Below are 13016 nucleotides of genomic sequence, written 5' to 3'. Positions count from 1 at the left end.
TCCAAGGCTCTTAGGATCTTCTTGATGATGAATCTGTCGGTCATCTCTTCATTTCCTAAGCCGGCAATCTCGTTTGTGATGAGAGCAAGCCTAGAGTACATTTCAGTGACACCTTCACCATCCTTCATTTTGAACTTGTCAAGCTGACTTTGAAGCACATCCAATTTGGATTCCTTGATGGAGTCGGTACCTTCGTGCATATCAATCAAAGTATCCCAAATTTCCTTTCCATTCTCAGGACGACTGATTTTGTTGAATTCTTTGGGGCACAATCCGTTGAAGAGGATATCGCAAGCTTGAGCATTGTATTGCAGCATCTTCTACTTTTCCACGGTAGCTTCACAGCTCGGTTCTCTCCCATCAAAGAATTCACCTTGCAAGCCAATAGACACAATAGCCAAAACGGCAGGGTTATGTCCAAGAATGTGCATTTTCATCTTATGCTTCCAACTAGCAAAATTAGTACCATCAAAGTAAGGACCTCTACGGTGGTAATTTCCCTCGCTAGACACCATACTCTCCTAGGTTGTGAAACCAATGCTATGGAAATCAAGGCAAATGGAGACCAAAGCTCTGATACCACTTGTAGGATCGAAAGTATGTCTAGAGGGGGGTGATTAGACTACTTGACCAAATAAAAATCCAGCCTTTTCCCAATTTTAAGTCTTGGCAGATTTTAGCAACTTATCACAAGTCAAGCAATCAACCTACACGTGCAAATCTAAGAGCATAGCAGCGGGATGTAAATCATTGCATATGAAGGTAAAGGGGAGGAGTTTGGAGGGAGCAAACGCAATGTAGACACGGAGATTTTTGGCGTGGTTCTGATAGGTGGTGCTATCGTACATCCACGTTGATGGAGACTTCAACCCATGAAGGGTAACGGTTGCGCGAGTCCATGGAGGGCTCCACCCACGAAGGGTCCATGAAGAAGCAACCTTGTCTATCCCACCATGGCCATCGCCCACAAAGGACTTTCCTTACTTGGGTAGATCTTCACGAAGTATGCGATCTCCTTGCCCTTACAAACCGCTTGGTTCAACTCCACAATCTTGACGGAGGCTCCCAAGTGACACCTAACCAATCTAGGAGACACCACTCTCCAAAAGGTAATAGATGGTGTGTTGATCATGAACTCCTTGCTCTTGTGCTTCAAATAATAGTCTCCCCAACACTCAACTCTCTCTCACATATTTGGATTTTGTGGAAAGATGATTTGAGTGGAAAGCAACTAGGGGAAGGCTAGAGATCAAGATTCTTGTGGTTGGATTGGAATATCTTGGTCTCACACATGAGTAGGTGGTTCTCTCTCAGAAAATGAATGGTGGAATTATAGGCACGTTCTGATAGCTCTCTCCACAAATGGAGAATGGGTGGAGGGGTATATATAGCCTCCACACAAAATCTAACCGTTACACACAATTTACCAAACTCGGTGGGACCGAATCGTTAAAATCGGTCAGACTGATTTAGTTTAAAATGTGAATGTTAGGATTTTTGGTGGGACCGGCATGTCAACTTGGTGGGACCGATTTCATTAGTGTTAGGGCATAACGTAATCTCGGTGAGACTGATCACATGAACTCGGTGAGACCGATTTCTGTAATAGGCAAACCGAGAGTTGGTCAAGCAAACTCGGTGGGACCGATCGCTCATTTCGGTGAGACTGAAACGTTACGAAAAGGAAACAGAGAGTTTGCAATCTCATCTCGGTGAGACCGAGATCCCTATCGGTGAGATCGAACTGATTAGGGTTTCTGGCTATGGCTATGCCAAATGAACTCGGCAGCGCCAGATAGATCAAATCGGTGGGGCTGAGTTTGACTTGTGGTTTGGGACAAATGTGGATATTAGAAAGTGGTTGAGGACTTTTGGAGCATATCACTAAGCATTTTGAGCAAGCAAGCCATTAAGCAACACCTCATCCCCTTTTAATAGTATTGGCTTTTTCCTATGGACTCATTGTGATCTTGGATCACTAAAATGAAAATGTAGAGACTTGAGCTTGAGCCAATATGTGTCCTTAGCATTTAGAGGGGTCCACATCTCTAGTCCATGCCATGCCAATCATTGAACTTTTTGAAATGATCATCTTGAAAGAGTATTAGTTCAATGAGCTATATGTTGTTAAGAATTACCAAAACCACCCAGGGATTAGTTGCACTTTCAGAAACCCTAGCCCCGGAGAAAATGGGGGATGAACACAACCCTCTCACTAGGCTCCAGAGTGGGGATGACCTGATCCTTGTCAGGGATCCTATGCATGATATCCGTGGACAAATAGCCCGTGCTCCGGAGGTCCTTGACGCCCTTTTCAGTGACGGAGGAGGCCTCCCACTTGCCCTTGGAACCAGACCCGACCATTGCTGGGGAGGGTGGAAGCGGTGGAGAAGATCGGAGCTATGAGCGCTGGAGCTTGGAAGTTGGAAGATAGGAGCTAGAGGAAGGCGTTGGGAAAAAGGAAAGATCTTTATCCTCTTATAGATGGTGAAAATACCAAACGTCCCCCCTCTCAGGCCATAAAACTCGGTTGTTCCCAATGAGATCATGCGTAATGCGCGATTGGGTTACCCAAACCATATTGATGAGAATCCCGTGATGGGCGGGCACGATCTCTGATTTGACAAGACGTGTCAATGGAGGCTAAGCCTCGAAACGCGAAATGGGAGGCGTGAAAACGGTTCAAAATGTTAAAGAGTCAAGTGTGACGCTTCGCCGAAAAAGTTGTCAGTAAAAGACACTATACTTATTTTGATGTCTTGCCTTCGTGACTAAGGGCTGTATTGATTATGCGGAGCTGGACATTGTTCCTTTATACAGGAAGCTAACTTAAAACATCTAGGAGAAGGAACCCGCCTTGCAATGCCGAAGATAATCCACGTGCCAAACACATCGTCATCGAAGACTGGTTCAGGGGCTACTGAGGGAGTCCTGGATTAGGGGGTCCTGGGGTATTCGGTCTGTTCGATATGGGTCGGACTGATGGGCCGTGAAGATAAAGCAGAAGACTATCCCCCGTGTCCGAATAGGACTCCTATGTGCATGGACGGCAAGTTAGGTGTCAAGATGTATTATTTCCTTCCCTTGTAAATCGACTTTGTACAACCTTAGGCCCCTCCGGTGTATATATAAACCGTGGGGTTTAGTCCATAGAGGCTATCAGAATAATCATAGGCTAGATAGCTAGGGTTTAGCCATTACGATCTCGAGGTAGATCAACTCTTGTAACCCTTATACACATCGAATATAATCAAGTAGGACGTAGGGTTTTACCTCCTTTAAGAGGGCCCGAACCTGGGTAAAACATTGTGTCCCTTGTGACCCTTGTTACCATCGATCCTCAGATACACAGCTTGGACTCCCTACCCGAGATCTGCCGGTTTTGACACCGACAACGGGGTTGTCGGAGTCGGCCATGGGGCCTGGCGGTGGCCAGTGGGCGGCACGTGGGAGCCGGTGGGAGTTGGGCGGGCAGATGGAAGTTTCAGATTCAGATTTTGCGGTTGGGGTTTGGCACATGGCTTGGTGTTTTACATCACCATGCAAATTTGGATCTCCAAGTGTTGTATTTTACATCACTTGGAGGAGGTTCCACCCAAAGTTCCCGGACGACTTTGTCAGCACCCTGAAGCCGGTCTTGCTCTTAGAGACCTTCTTTAGCGTCATGGTGGTGGTACAGGTGCGGCTTCTAGACGACCGACGAAGTCGAGGCGCACAACGACAAAAAAATCGAGCAATGGTATGATACGTCTCTAACGTATCTATAATTTTTGCTTGTTCCATGCTGTTATATTATCATTCTTGGATATTTTACAATCATTTTATTGCAACTTTGTATCATTTTTTGCGACTAACCTATTGACATAGTGCCCAGTGCCCAGTGCGAGTTGTTGTTTTTGCTTGTTTTTTACTTCGCAGAATATCAGTACCAAACAGAGTCCAAACGTAGTGAAACTTTTTGGAGAATTTTTCTGGGCCAGAAGACACCTGTTGGGCTAAAGAAGTACCACAGGGGGCTCCGAGGGGAGCACAACCCACCTGGGCACGCCTGGGGGCCCAGGCTCTCCTTGGTGGGTTGTGCCCAGCTTGGCCGCCTCCCGCACCGCCTCTTTGCTTTATAAATACACTGAAAATCCAAAACCCAAGGGGAGTCGACGAAACACAATCCCAGCCGCCGCAAGTTCCAAAACGACCAGATCTAATCTAGACACCATCACGGAGGGGTTCATCATCCTCATTGGTGCCTCTCCGATGATGCGTGAGTAGTTCATTGTAGACCTACGGGTTCGTAGTTAGTAGCTAGATGGCTTCCTCCCTCTCTTTTGATTCTCAATACAATGATCTCTTGGAGATCTATTTGATGTAACTCTTTTTGCGGTGTGTTTGTTGGGATCTGATGAACTTTGAGTTTATGATCAGATCTATTTTATCCATGAAAGTTATTTGAGTTTCTTTGATCTCTTATATGCATGATTACTTATAACCTCGTATTTCTCTTCGAATCTTTGGTTTAGTTAGGCTGACTATATCAATTTTTTTTGCCATGGGAAGAGGTGCTCTGTGATGGGTTCGATTGTGCGGTGTTCTTTCCAAGTGACAGAAGTGGCAGCAAGACACGTATTGATCGTTGCCATTAAGGATAACAAGATGGTGTCTATTCCTACATGAATAGATCTTGTCTACATCATGTCATCGTTCTTATTGCATTGCTTCGTTTTTTCATGAACTTAATACACTAGTTGCATGCTGGATAGCGGTCGATGTGTGGAGTAATAATAGTAGATGCAAGTAGGAGTTGGTCTTCTAATCTTGGACGTGATGCCTATATAATGATCACTGCCTGGATATCGTCATAATTATTTGAAGTTCTATCAATTGGCCAACAGTAATTTGTTTACCCGCCGTATGCTATTTTTCTCGAGAGAAGCCACTACTGAAAGCTACAGCCCCCAGGTCTATTCTTTATCATATTTGCTTTGAGATATATTTTTATTTGCTTTTGCTTTCAGATTTATTATTCTAAAAATCAAAAATACCTTGCTGCACCTTTTCTTTATTTGTTTTATTTTCTTTCATCGCGAGATCTATTTATTCAAAATCATACAAACCAATCTATCTTTTACCCGAGAGGGTGACAACCCTTCTTACGCGTGGGTTGCAAGTATTTGTTCTTTGTGTGCAGGTACCATTTACATAGTGTTGCTTGGTTTTCCTTTTGGTTCGATAAACCTGGTTTCATAACTGAGGGAAATAACTACCGTAGCTGTGTTGCATCATCCCTTCCCTTCCTCTTCGGGAAATACTGATGCGGACACGAGCCATCATGGTACAGCGGCGATCGAGCGGGTGCGACTTTCAGGGCAGAGATGCTCCATACCGCGCTGCGGCGATGGAACTCCAAACGCGGCAGATCTGAGGCGTGGGGCGGTGAAAAAGTGGCGGCTCCGGCGACGGCAGGGGTGAGGAGGCTGGAGGCTGTGAGGGCGATGATGCAGAAGCTTGAATCCCGTGGCGGCGGCGGAGCGGCGGAAATGCGGCGGATACGACAGCGGCAGGGGGGGAAGGTCGGATCTGGCGGCGATGGAGTGCAGCGGGTTCCGGTGGGCGGGCGACATGGTGGGTAGCGGTCGCGCGGTGGGTACGGAAAGTGAGGCACTGTCAGTTTGGCGTTTTAGGCTGCTAGCCGTTTTACATCTGGCGTGGTCAGGTAATGTATATTTACATCACTTGTGATACATTTTACATCAGATGTATACATCTGATTAAAAAAAATTGCATCTACATCATGGACAGACGTTTTTGAGATGTATATTTCGATTTTTTTTACACGAGAACATGGTGTAGTCAGAAAGCATTTCCTTTTTTTTACACGAAGAAAAGGATAAATGTCGAAAAAGGCGTAACAAAAGCTTCGCCCCCTTTCCCCCAATGGCGCAGTCGGCTCACTCTCACACGAGCACTCGCTTACCCTAGCTTCAACGCCAGCGCGCTCCTCCGCTTCCCTTTGTTCAACGATGGCGTCCACACCGCCGCCGGTAATCGGCAAGGCGGGAAACCTCACTGTCTTCATCACGCCCCCGGCCACGCCGCCGCCAGTGGATACCCCGACCTCTCGTTCGGCCGAGTCGCCAGGATCTGAGTTTTCCACCCCCAATTCCACTCCCCGTTCGGTGGCGTCTCCTGCGTCCCCGCCGCCGGAGCATATAGCCACATCGCCTCCGCCGGCCAAGATGGTCTCGCCGCCTCCGCCGGTCAAGACGGTCTCCCCGCCACTGCCGCCAGCCAAACTGTTCCAGGCCTCGCCAGTGCAGGTACCTCCGCCGCAGTTCGAGAAGGCAGAGTCGAGGACGGATGGATCGGCGTTCGGGTTCTTCTGGGACGCGGTTTTGCGCGTGCAAGAAGGTGACCCGGGAGAGTGTTTGGTGCGTTAAATTTCTATAGTCTTTTGATATGTGGTTTTGATCTGTGTGTTTTTCCACTCCATGTGCAGCGCACGCAAGCTTGGATGAGTACATTTCGAATTGGTTCGGGCTGGATCAATCCAAGTACCAGTGGGCGCTCAACGACTATTACGAGAGCACCGGAAAGGTTCTTGCCTTCACTTTCAACTCTAAAATTTGTGCTTCTCTTGTATTGTTACGCTCACCCGATTGTCTGATCTGTATCCCGGACTTCGATTAGATGCAAATTTACGGTGATTTGGGGTAAACTCAGCGAAGATCCATATCTCCTGTGCGTCCAACTGAACTGCACTGTCCATGCTTCTGTACGGAACTGGAATGCTGTAGCTTATTCTTGTGAGGCTAATTCTTGGTGGTAGACAATTAGCTGTCACCGGTTGTGATCATGTGTGTGATTTAGTGCCATTTAAGGTTTGCAAAATGTTGATAGAGACGTGCTGTCTGTTCGGTGCTGTGCTGCCAAAAGCTGTTTTGGGGAACATTTGCAAGTTGCAATGCATTTGAATGGTGGTTGTGCTTTAGGGCGTCCCCTTTTTTTAGGTCAGATCACTTAGTAGTCAGCTGTTTCTTCACTTTTGTTAGTGTTTTGTAGAATTTTTCTGTCAGAGTGTTTTTATTGAACTTTTCTGTCAGTGTTTTTAATCCATGATGTATTCTACGGCATCTCTTTCTTTGTGGATGTAGTTACGGCTTTCTTTTGGTGGTCCACCACGTTTGGGCTTGATTAAGTATTCATGGTAAGAGTTGTAAGCGTGTGTTGGTTTACATTGGATTCTGCAGCTGTGACTTGTGCCTTGATGGTTATGACTTGTATAGCTTTATTGATGCCTCAAATGGGCCTTTGTCATATATGTTAATGGTTGTACTTGAAAATGAATTTGAGATGCCATCCATCATGCTGGAGGATGCTCAAATTACGAATTATAAATTCCAAGTGAGGTACAGAAAGCTTCCTCTCCTAGAGAAGCTGCTGATTGATCTTAAAATAAGATAACTGTAATTTCCACACTATGTGTACTCGTTCTTTTGAGACTCACCCGTCCTCCACACTTTGAAACTTGACATTGCTACTAATATGTTAATTTTTTTCTTAATAATTTCTATTTTTTACCAGCCTGTAGACGGGGATTAGGTCATAAAATTGAATTGCTATTTAAGGCCACCCGTGCCAATTAGTAAAATAGTAAGAAGTTGTTATCATGTGATTATGTCCATTTTTATAGTAGAGTTAGTATGCATCAAGATGTGACAGGCTTGCTCTTTCTTGTTATTGGCTTCTTTATTGTGGTATAAGCACATTGCTGATTTTCAACAAAAAAGTACCTTTTGGTTATTTAGAATGATGCTAGGCACAAATTCGTGGTTGAATATTGGATGTTGTGAATTGGGAGTAGTACCTTTGTACTATTAGACCAAGTGTGACCTTCCGTTTGAAGTCAGTGAAAAATGTCAGGAACGGTTTATGCCCATGCATGTTATCTACCCATTAAAGCTCCTTACAGTTATAGCTGCATGCTATTTTTGTTCAAAACTCGTGGAGTGTGTATGTAAAAATCATTTATTGACATCATCTGTATTTGATTCTGTATCAACTTGCAGTAGCAGTTGGTGTTGTTCTGTCTTTTTTTGGGCCAGTTTGAAGCATGCAAAACCTTTCATCACAATGTCCCACAGACTCTTTGTAAATCGGATTTTCTCACATGGTAATTTCATAGGAGAATTGTAGGCCATCAAATTGGATTTTTTCCACTAGGGCTTCTTTCCACCCTATGATCTCTCCACTAAACCCAATATGAAAAGTTCTGGAAAAAAATTGAAAACCGTCATGGATGTTCATGAAGACATGAAAAGTACACTAACAAATTGCTATTCGGACACAAAACTTGTTTATTTTGAGTATGGCGCATTGGTGTGGGCCTAGATCCACAATGGGATAACTACGGTGCTGAAGACAGCCAGACATTGTGGCTGCAAGGGATTGGGTAGACATTCGTTGAGTTGGGAAACCGGTAGAGAGTAGGTTGATTGTTCCTGCGTGTCTCAAACATAGATTCATCCTTATATAGTGGATGCTAAAGTCCTTTTCCTTTCCTAACACAATGTAGACTCCTAATAGACTAGACTTCAATCTTAAAGCGTCCTGTTACTCCAATACACCCATAGCATTGGCTTCTTGTTGGCAGGCCGGCTGCAACTAAGTACCGAACCACCATATGCTGTTGTCCATAACACTACACCCCACCTGGACAAGCAGCTTATCCTCAAGCTGCAGGTGGTGGCCATGGTTGCAGCCCACTGTACCCCCATGTACATGGAAGGTTGTGGCGCAGGTGCCTTGTATTGTAGATGTGCACATAACTAAAATTTATTTTTGGTTTGCTTACTTTTACTTCCTGCCAGCTTTTTAGAAACCAAACTAATGGCTCCTCCGATGCTTGTTTAGTACATGACCCATGGAAAACTTGTTTTGCGGAAATACCTCTTATTGGCAAGAAATATGGAGCCTCCTTTCCTTTGATGCAGGAAATCCACATCGTCTGGCATATATCTTGCAAATCTCCAGGATCGAATGCATACATGCAGCTTCCTCTTTCCTTTTCTAGTACGGTAAACAAGTCCAAGTAGGGACGTTGGTTTCTTCTTCCTCATGATCCTCAAGCCGAATAAAAGTCCATGGCCATGGGCATGATTCATCCAAATTGCTGGCAGGTGCCAACCCAGAGATGTCTTGCGTCTGGTTGTCTCTGCAAGAGCCGTTGATTTTAAGTTTGCCAAGGCAGTTGCTGTCGCTGCTGTTATGTCTACCACAGCTGCTGCATCTAGCTTTCCTGCTGTTAGTTTGGCTGTACCTGCCTCTGCCGCACTCCATGCAACTGTTTTAGTGCTTAAATGCGTTTGCTTGTGGCGGTTGATCTGTTGCTGCTTGTGCCTTTGAAGCCTCTGCTGCTTCTTGCTCATGGGCCGCCAACACCACTGCATTATGTCATGCCACCTCTGTCAACTTGGCTCTGTCAATGTAGCACTGCTCAATATAGGGATTAACTTAGTATCAAGTTCACAACAGCCGTCGTAGGTGTTGCAACCTTGTCAACTCCTGAAAGCTCGTGCTGCATCATGGTCTAAACCATATTTGATGGAGATCATGATCTTTGACTTTACTGGAAAGATTCAATTGTCTCCCCTGCTCCATAAGGATCAAAGACTTAGTGAAGCACATTGTCTGTAATAGGGTAGATACCATGCTGTATCATGACGCGAGTGATCCTTCATGACATCATCTTGGCAGCAAAAGCCATTGTGGTCTGCTCTGATACGAAATTTTGTGGTCTAGATCCACAACCGGATAACTGCCATGCTGAAGCATGGGATTGTGTGGACATAGGGTTTATTTTGAGAGAGTAACCGGGAGAGGTTAGAAGGGGAGCCTTGGCGCAGTGGTAAAGCTGCTGCCTTGTGACCATGAGGTCATGGGTTCAAGTCCTGGAAACAGCCTCTTACAGAAATGTAGGGAAAGGCTGCGTACTATAGACCCAAAGTGGTCGGACCCTTCCCTGGACCCTGCGCAAGCGGGAGCTACATGCACCAGGTTGCCCTTTTTTTTTTAACCGGGAGAGGTTAGATTGATTGTTCTTGCTTGTCTCAGGCATAGATACATGACATCCTTATATAGTGGATGCTTAGGTCCCATTTCCTTTAGTAACACAATACATACTCATAATAAACTAGAATCATTCAATTCTAAACATCCTAAAAGACTCTCCCTTCAGTTTGCTTGCTGTTGCATGTGCTTGATCAACAAGTGACCTCCTGTTACTGCAATACGTTCATAGCATTGACCTTCCTGCCATCCAGGCCAGTTGCAACTGAACTACCATAAACTAACATCCTCAACACACTTGCAGCCATATATGTGCACCAAAATTTGCAAATATCCGTGTACTAACATGATAAACATCTCTGAACATAACTGCGAGGATAATTGGAGTGGAGGTGCAGCAGCTGATGCATTTGCTGTACAGGGCATTGCCAATATTACAATGTTGCAAAATTAATTTGCTTTAGTTGTTGGATGTCACACTAGTCCAAGTGTATTGTTATAGTGATAAAAGGGGAAATATTATGGTTTTACCAGAATTCTCTGATTGAAAGATGTGTCTACAATATGAATTGGTTTTTAAACTAGGGTGTTTTTGCTGCAGCCTTAATTTATGTGAATTGAGCTGTTAAATTTAGGTAGAAAGATATCTCTGAAAGATGTAATTTTCTATTATAGGATGATGATAGTGTCTGTTTGGACTTGCAGAAACTATTTCTATAATTGTTTAGACACAGGAAAAATAAAATGCCATACTCTGCGTCTCGTACTTTAACTACCTTAAGCGCCAAGTGCAATTCAGCACTTCAGATTGGTCATAACATGATAAAATTTGTAGTTGCCTCTCTAGATTCTATCTTCACTGGTTTCTTACAACCACGTTTGTGTAATTGCCAAATTGGTTCTGCATTTGTGCTGTGACTATTATACAGAAAACCATTGTTTATGCATTCCCATATGGTGTACCCATGATGAGTAAAAGTGTCATCAAATGAAGAAATAGAACTAGAATTTTACCGGTTATTTTGTTCCGTAGGTCTGTATCCAAGATGCATTGTTTCATGTTCATGATATTCACCACTGGATACAATACCGAATTGAGTTTAGCTTATTGATTTTAAAAGTAACATTATTTTAATTTTGTTCTCCAGTTAATTAACATTTCCCTTGTAATTATGTTCTCCAGTTAATTAACATTTCCCCACTAATTATTGGCAGGAGATGGATTCGGGCAAGGCTGCAAAGACAACGGAGCTTAGTGGTAAGATGCAGAAAGTGTAGTGATATATATTTACGCGCTTGTCGGTAGCCAAGCTGCTATGTGTAAAGTTGGATTTGGAAGTGCATGGAAGCATGAAGGTCGTTGCCTCTTTTGCTACAACTAGCAGGATCAATCTGCCCGTGTCAAGGTATCAAGTCAGTCAAATTAACGAGTGTAAGCAATTTATTTGCTTCCTAAATTGTAGTCCTATAATCCTTTTCTGTTTGTATCGTGGAACACATTATATTTGCAATGGCAAGCATTGATCTGTTAGAATGTTTGCTTGTGCAGTTCATAGGGTGACAATTTTAATCTGCATTATCCATGTCACATTTGACCGAAATGAAGGTACATTTGTGTTGTATCCGTGCAAAAAGAAGGTTATCTATCTGCTTTCGTGTCTTATTCAACTATTAACAATCTTACAAAATGTAGCCGAATCAATGATCTGTGCTGTTGTACCTGAATTCATCTTATTTTTGGGCCTAACGTAACTAATGGACATCTGATCTGTGCTGCAACTACGCAGCTATGGTGATACTAGATGCAAAGTGAAATTAACATAAAATTAGTAAATAAAATAACTATGTGGTGTATGTGTATAAAGAGTAATTAAATCTCACATTACGAGATTAATACTCTCTGAATATTGGGATTGAGTGATAGCTATATTCATATCTGATACTCCTATGTTCTCAAATACTCGGACAAATATGAATAGAACCCCAAGATATAAATCTGTTATTACCAGGTTAGATGGTTTTGATGCATACTTGTTTCAGTAATCAATTCGATTTCCTTCTTATTTCTTATGATTTTCCTCACTTCTTCAGAAGGCAGAGGTGAGGGGAGGTCTAGCGTGTAATATTTCCTCATGACAAATTGAAAATTTCATTTAGTAAAAAAAAAAAAACATTTTCCCTATTGGTAAAACGCCTCGCACCTGGACTTTACTCCACAGGGATGAAAGGTAATAGAAGAAGAGGAGAAAGGAAAGATTGAGAGAAATTGACTAAGTACTCCCTCCGTTCCTCACAACACTTATTTTGGAAGTGTAGTAGTATATTTTAGTTTGAGAGTACTTGTACTTCTCACGCCTGACCACTTGTCCATCGTGACGTGGCAAGGATCGGACCCCACCTGTAAGTGTGAGCTGGAGAGTGAGAAGAGAGGAGAGGTAGTGTTTTAAAAAGGAGCCAGCCGGCTGTGGCGTTGGCAAGTGATGTGACGAGCTGTAACTCTCATCCTGAATCCTTCCTCTGAAAGCAACTTCTTCCTCACCAAGTCTCTCTCTCGCTCTCCCTCACCTACCCGACCCCCTCCTCTTTGGTGTGTTAAACTTGGTAATCAGAGCCTTTTTCGCCAATTTTTTTCTCCCTTGTGTTTGATCGAGGATCGGTAACGTCCACCGCACCGGTGCGAGCTGCTCCGGCAAGCGGCGCAAAATCCGTCACGGGGTTCGATCCCCTTCAGCACAAGACCACGGCTCCTTCGAAGGCTTTGGCGGCGACGCGACAAGTGATAGCCGCCATGGACGAGGGGAACACCAACATCACCAAAGCTGCTTGAGACTCTGCTCTCCAAAGTCGACGACCAGAAGGCGGCACACGACAAGCAGATCGAGCTGCAGGCCGCAATCAACGCTCAGATCTCGCAGGAGGTGTGCGGTCTCTCACGCCAGATCGATCTGACCCAAGCG

General features: G+C 44.2%; 1 protein-coding gene across 1 annotated transcript; it reads left to right on the top strand.

The window, feature by feature from the left end:
- Nucleotides 1–5907: 5907 nt before the first annotated feature.
- LOC123188929 (arabinogalactan protein 1) lies at nucleotides 5908–11705 on the top strand. Its single transcript, XM_044601210.1, has 3 exons — nucleotides 5908–6402; nucleotides 6491–6588; nucleotides 11275–11705. Exons 1-3 carry the CDS (start codon nucleotides 6015–6017, stop codon nucleotides 11335–11337), a joined length of 549 nt encoding a protein of 182 aa, XP_044457145.1. The 5' UTR covers nucleotides 5908–6014; the 3' UTR covers nucleotides 11338–11705.
- The last annotated feature ends 1311 nt before the right edge of the window (nucleotides 11706–13016 follow it).

This window comes from Triticum aestivum, chromosome 2A (genome assembly GCF_018294505.1).
Source record: "Triticum aestivum cultivar Chinese Spring chromosome 2A, IWGSC CS RefSeq v2.1, whole genome shotgun sequence".
Classification (NCBI taxonomy): domain Eukaryota; kingdom Viridiplantae; phylum Streptophyta; class Magnoliopsida; order Poales; family Poaceae; genus Triticum; species Triticum aestivum.
The sequence above is the reverse complement of the archived record's forward strand: the minus strand, read 5'-3'. Positions and strand labels throughout refer to the sequence as shown.

Excerpts from the sequence above, each read along its gene's own strand:
- LOC123188929 (XM_044601210.1), top strand. The coding sequence starts at position 6,015 with ATGGCGTCCACACCGCCGCCGGTAATCGGCAAGGCGGGAAACCTCACT. Across the intron at positions 6,403-6,490 it reads GGTTTTGCGCGTGCAAGAAG|CGCACGCAAGCTTGGATGAG; the intron begins GTGACCCGGGAG and ends CTCCATGTGCAG. Across the intron at positions 6,589-11,274 it reads ATTACGAGAGCACCGGAAAG|GAGATGGATTCGGGCAAGGC; the intron begins GTTCTTGCCTTC and ends AATTATTGGCAG.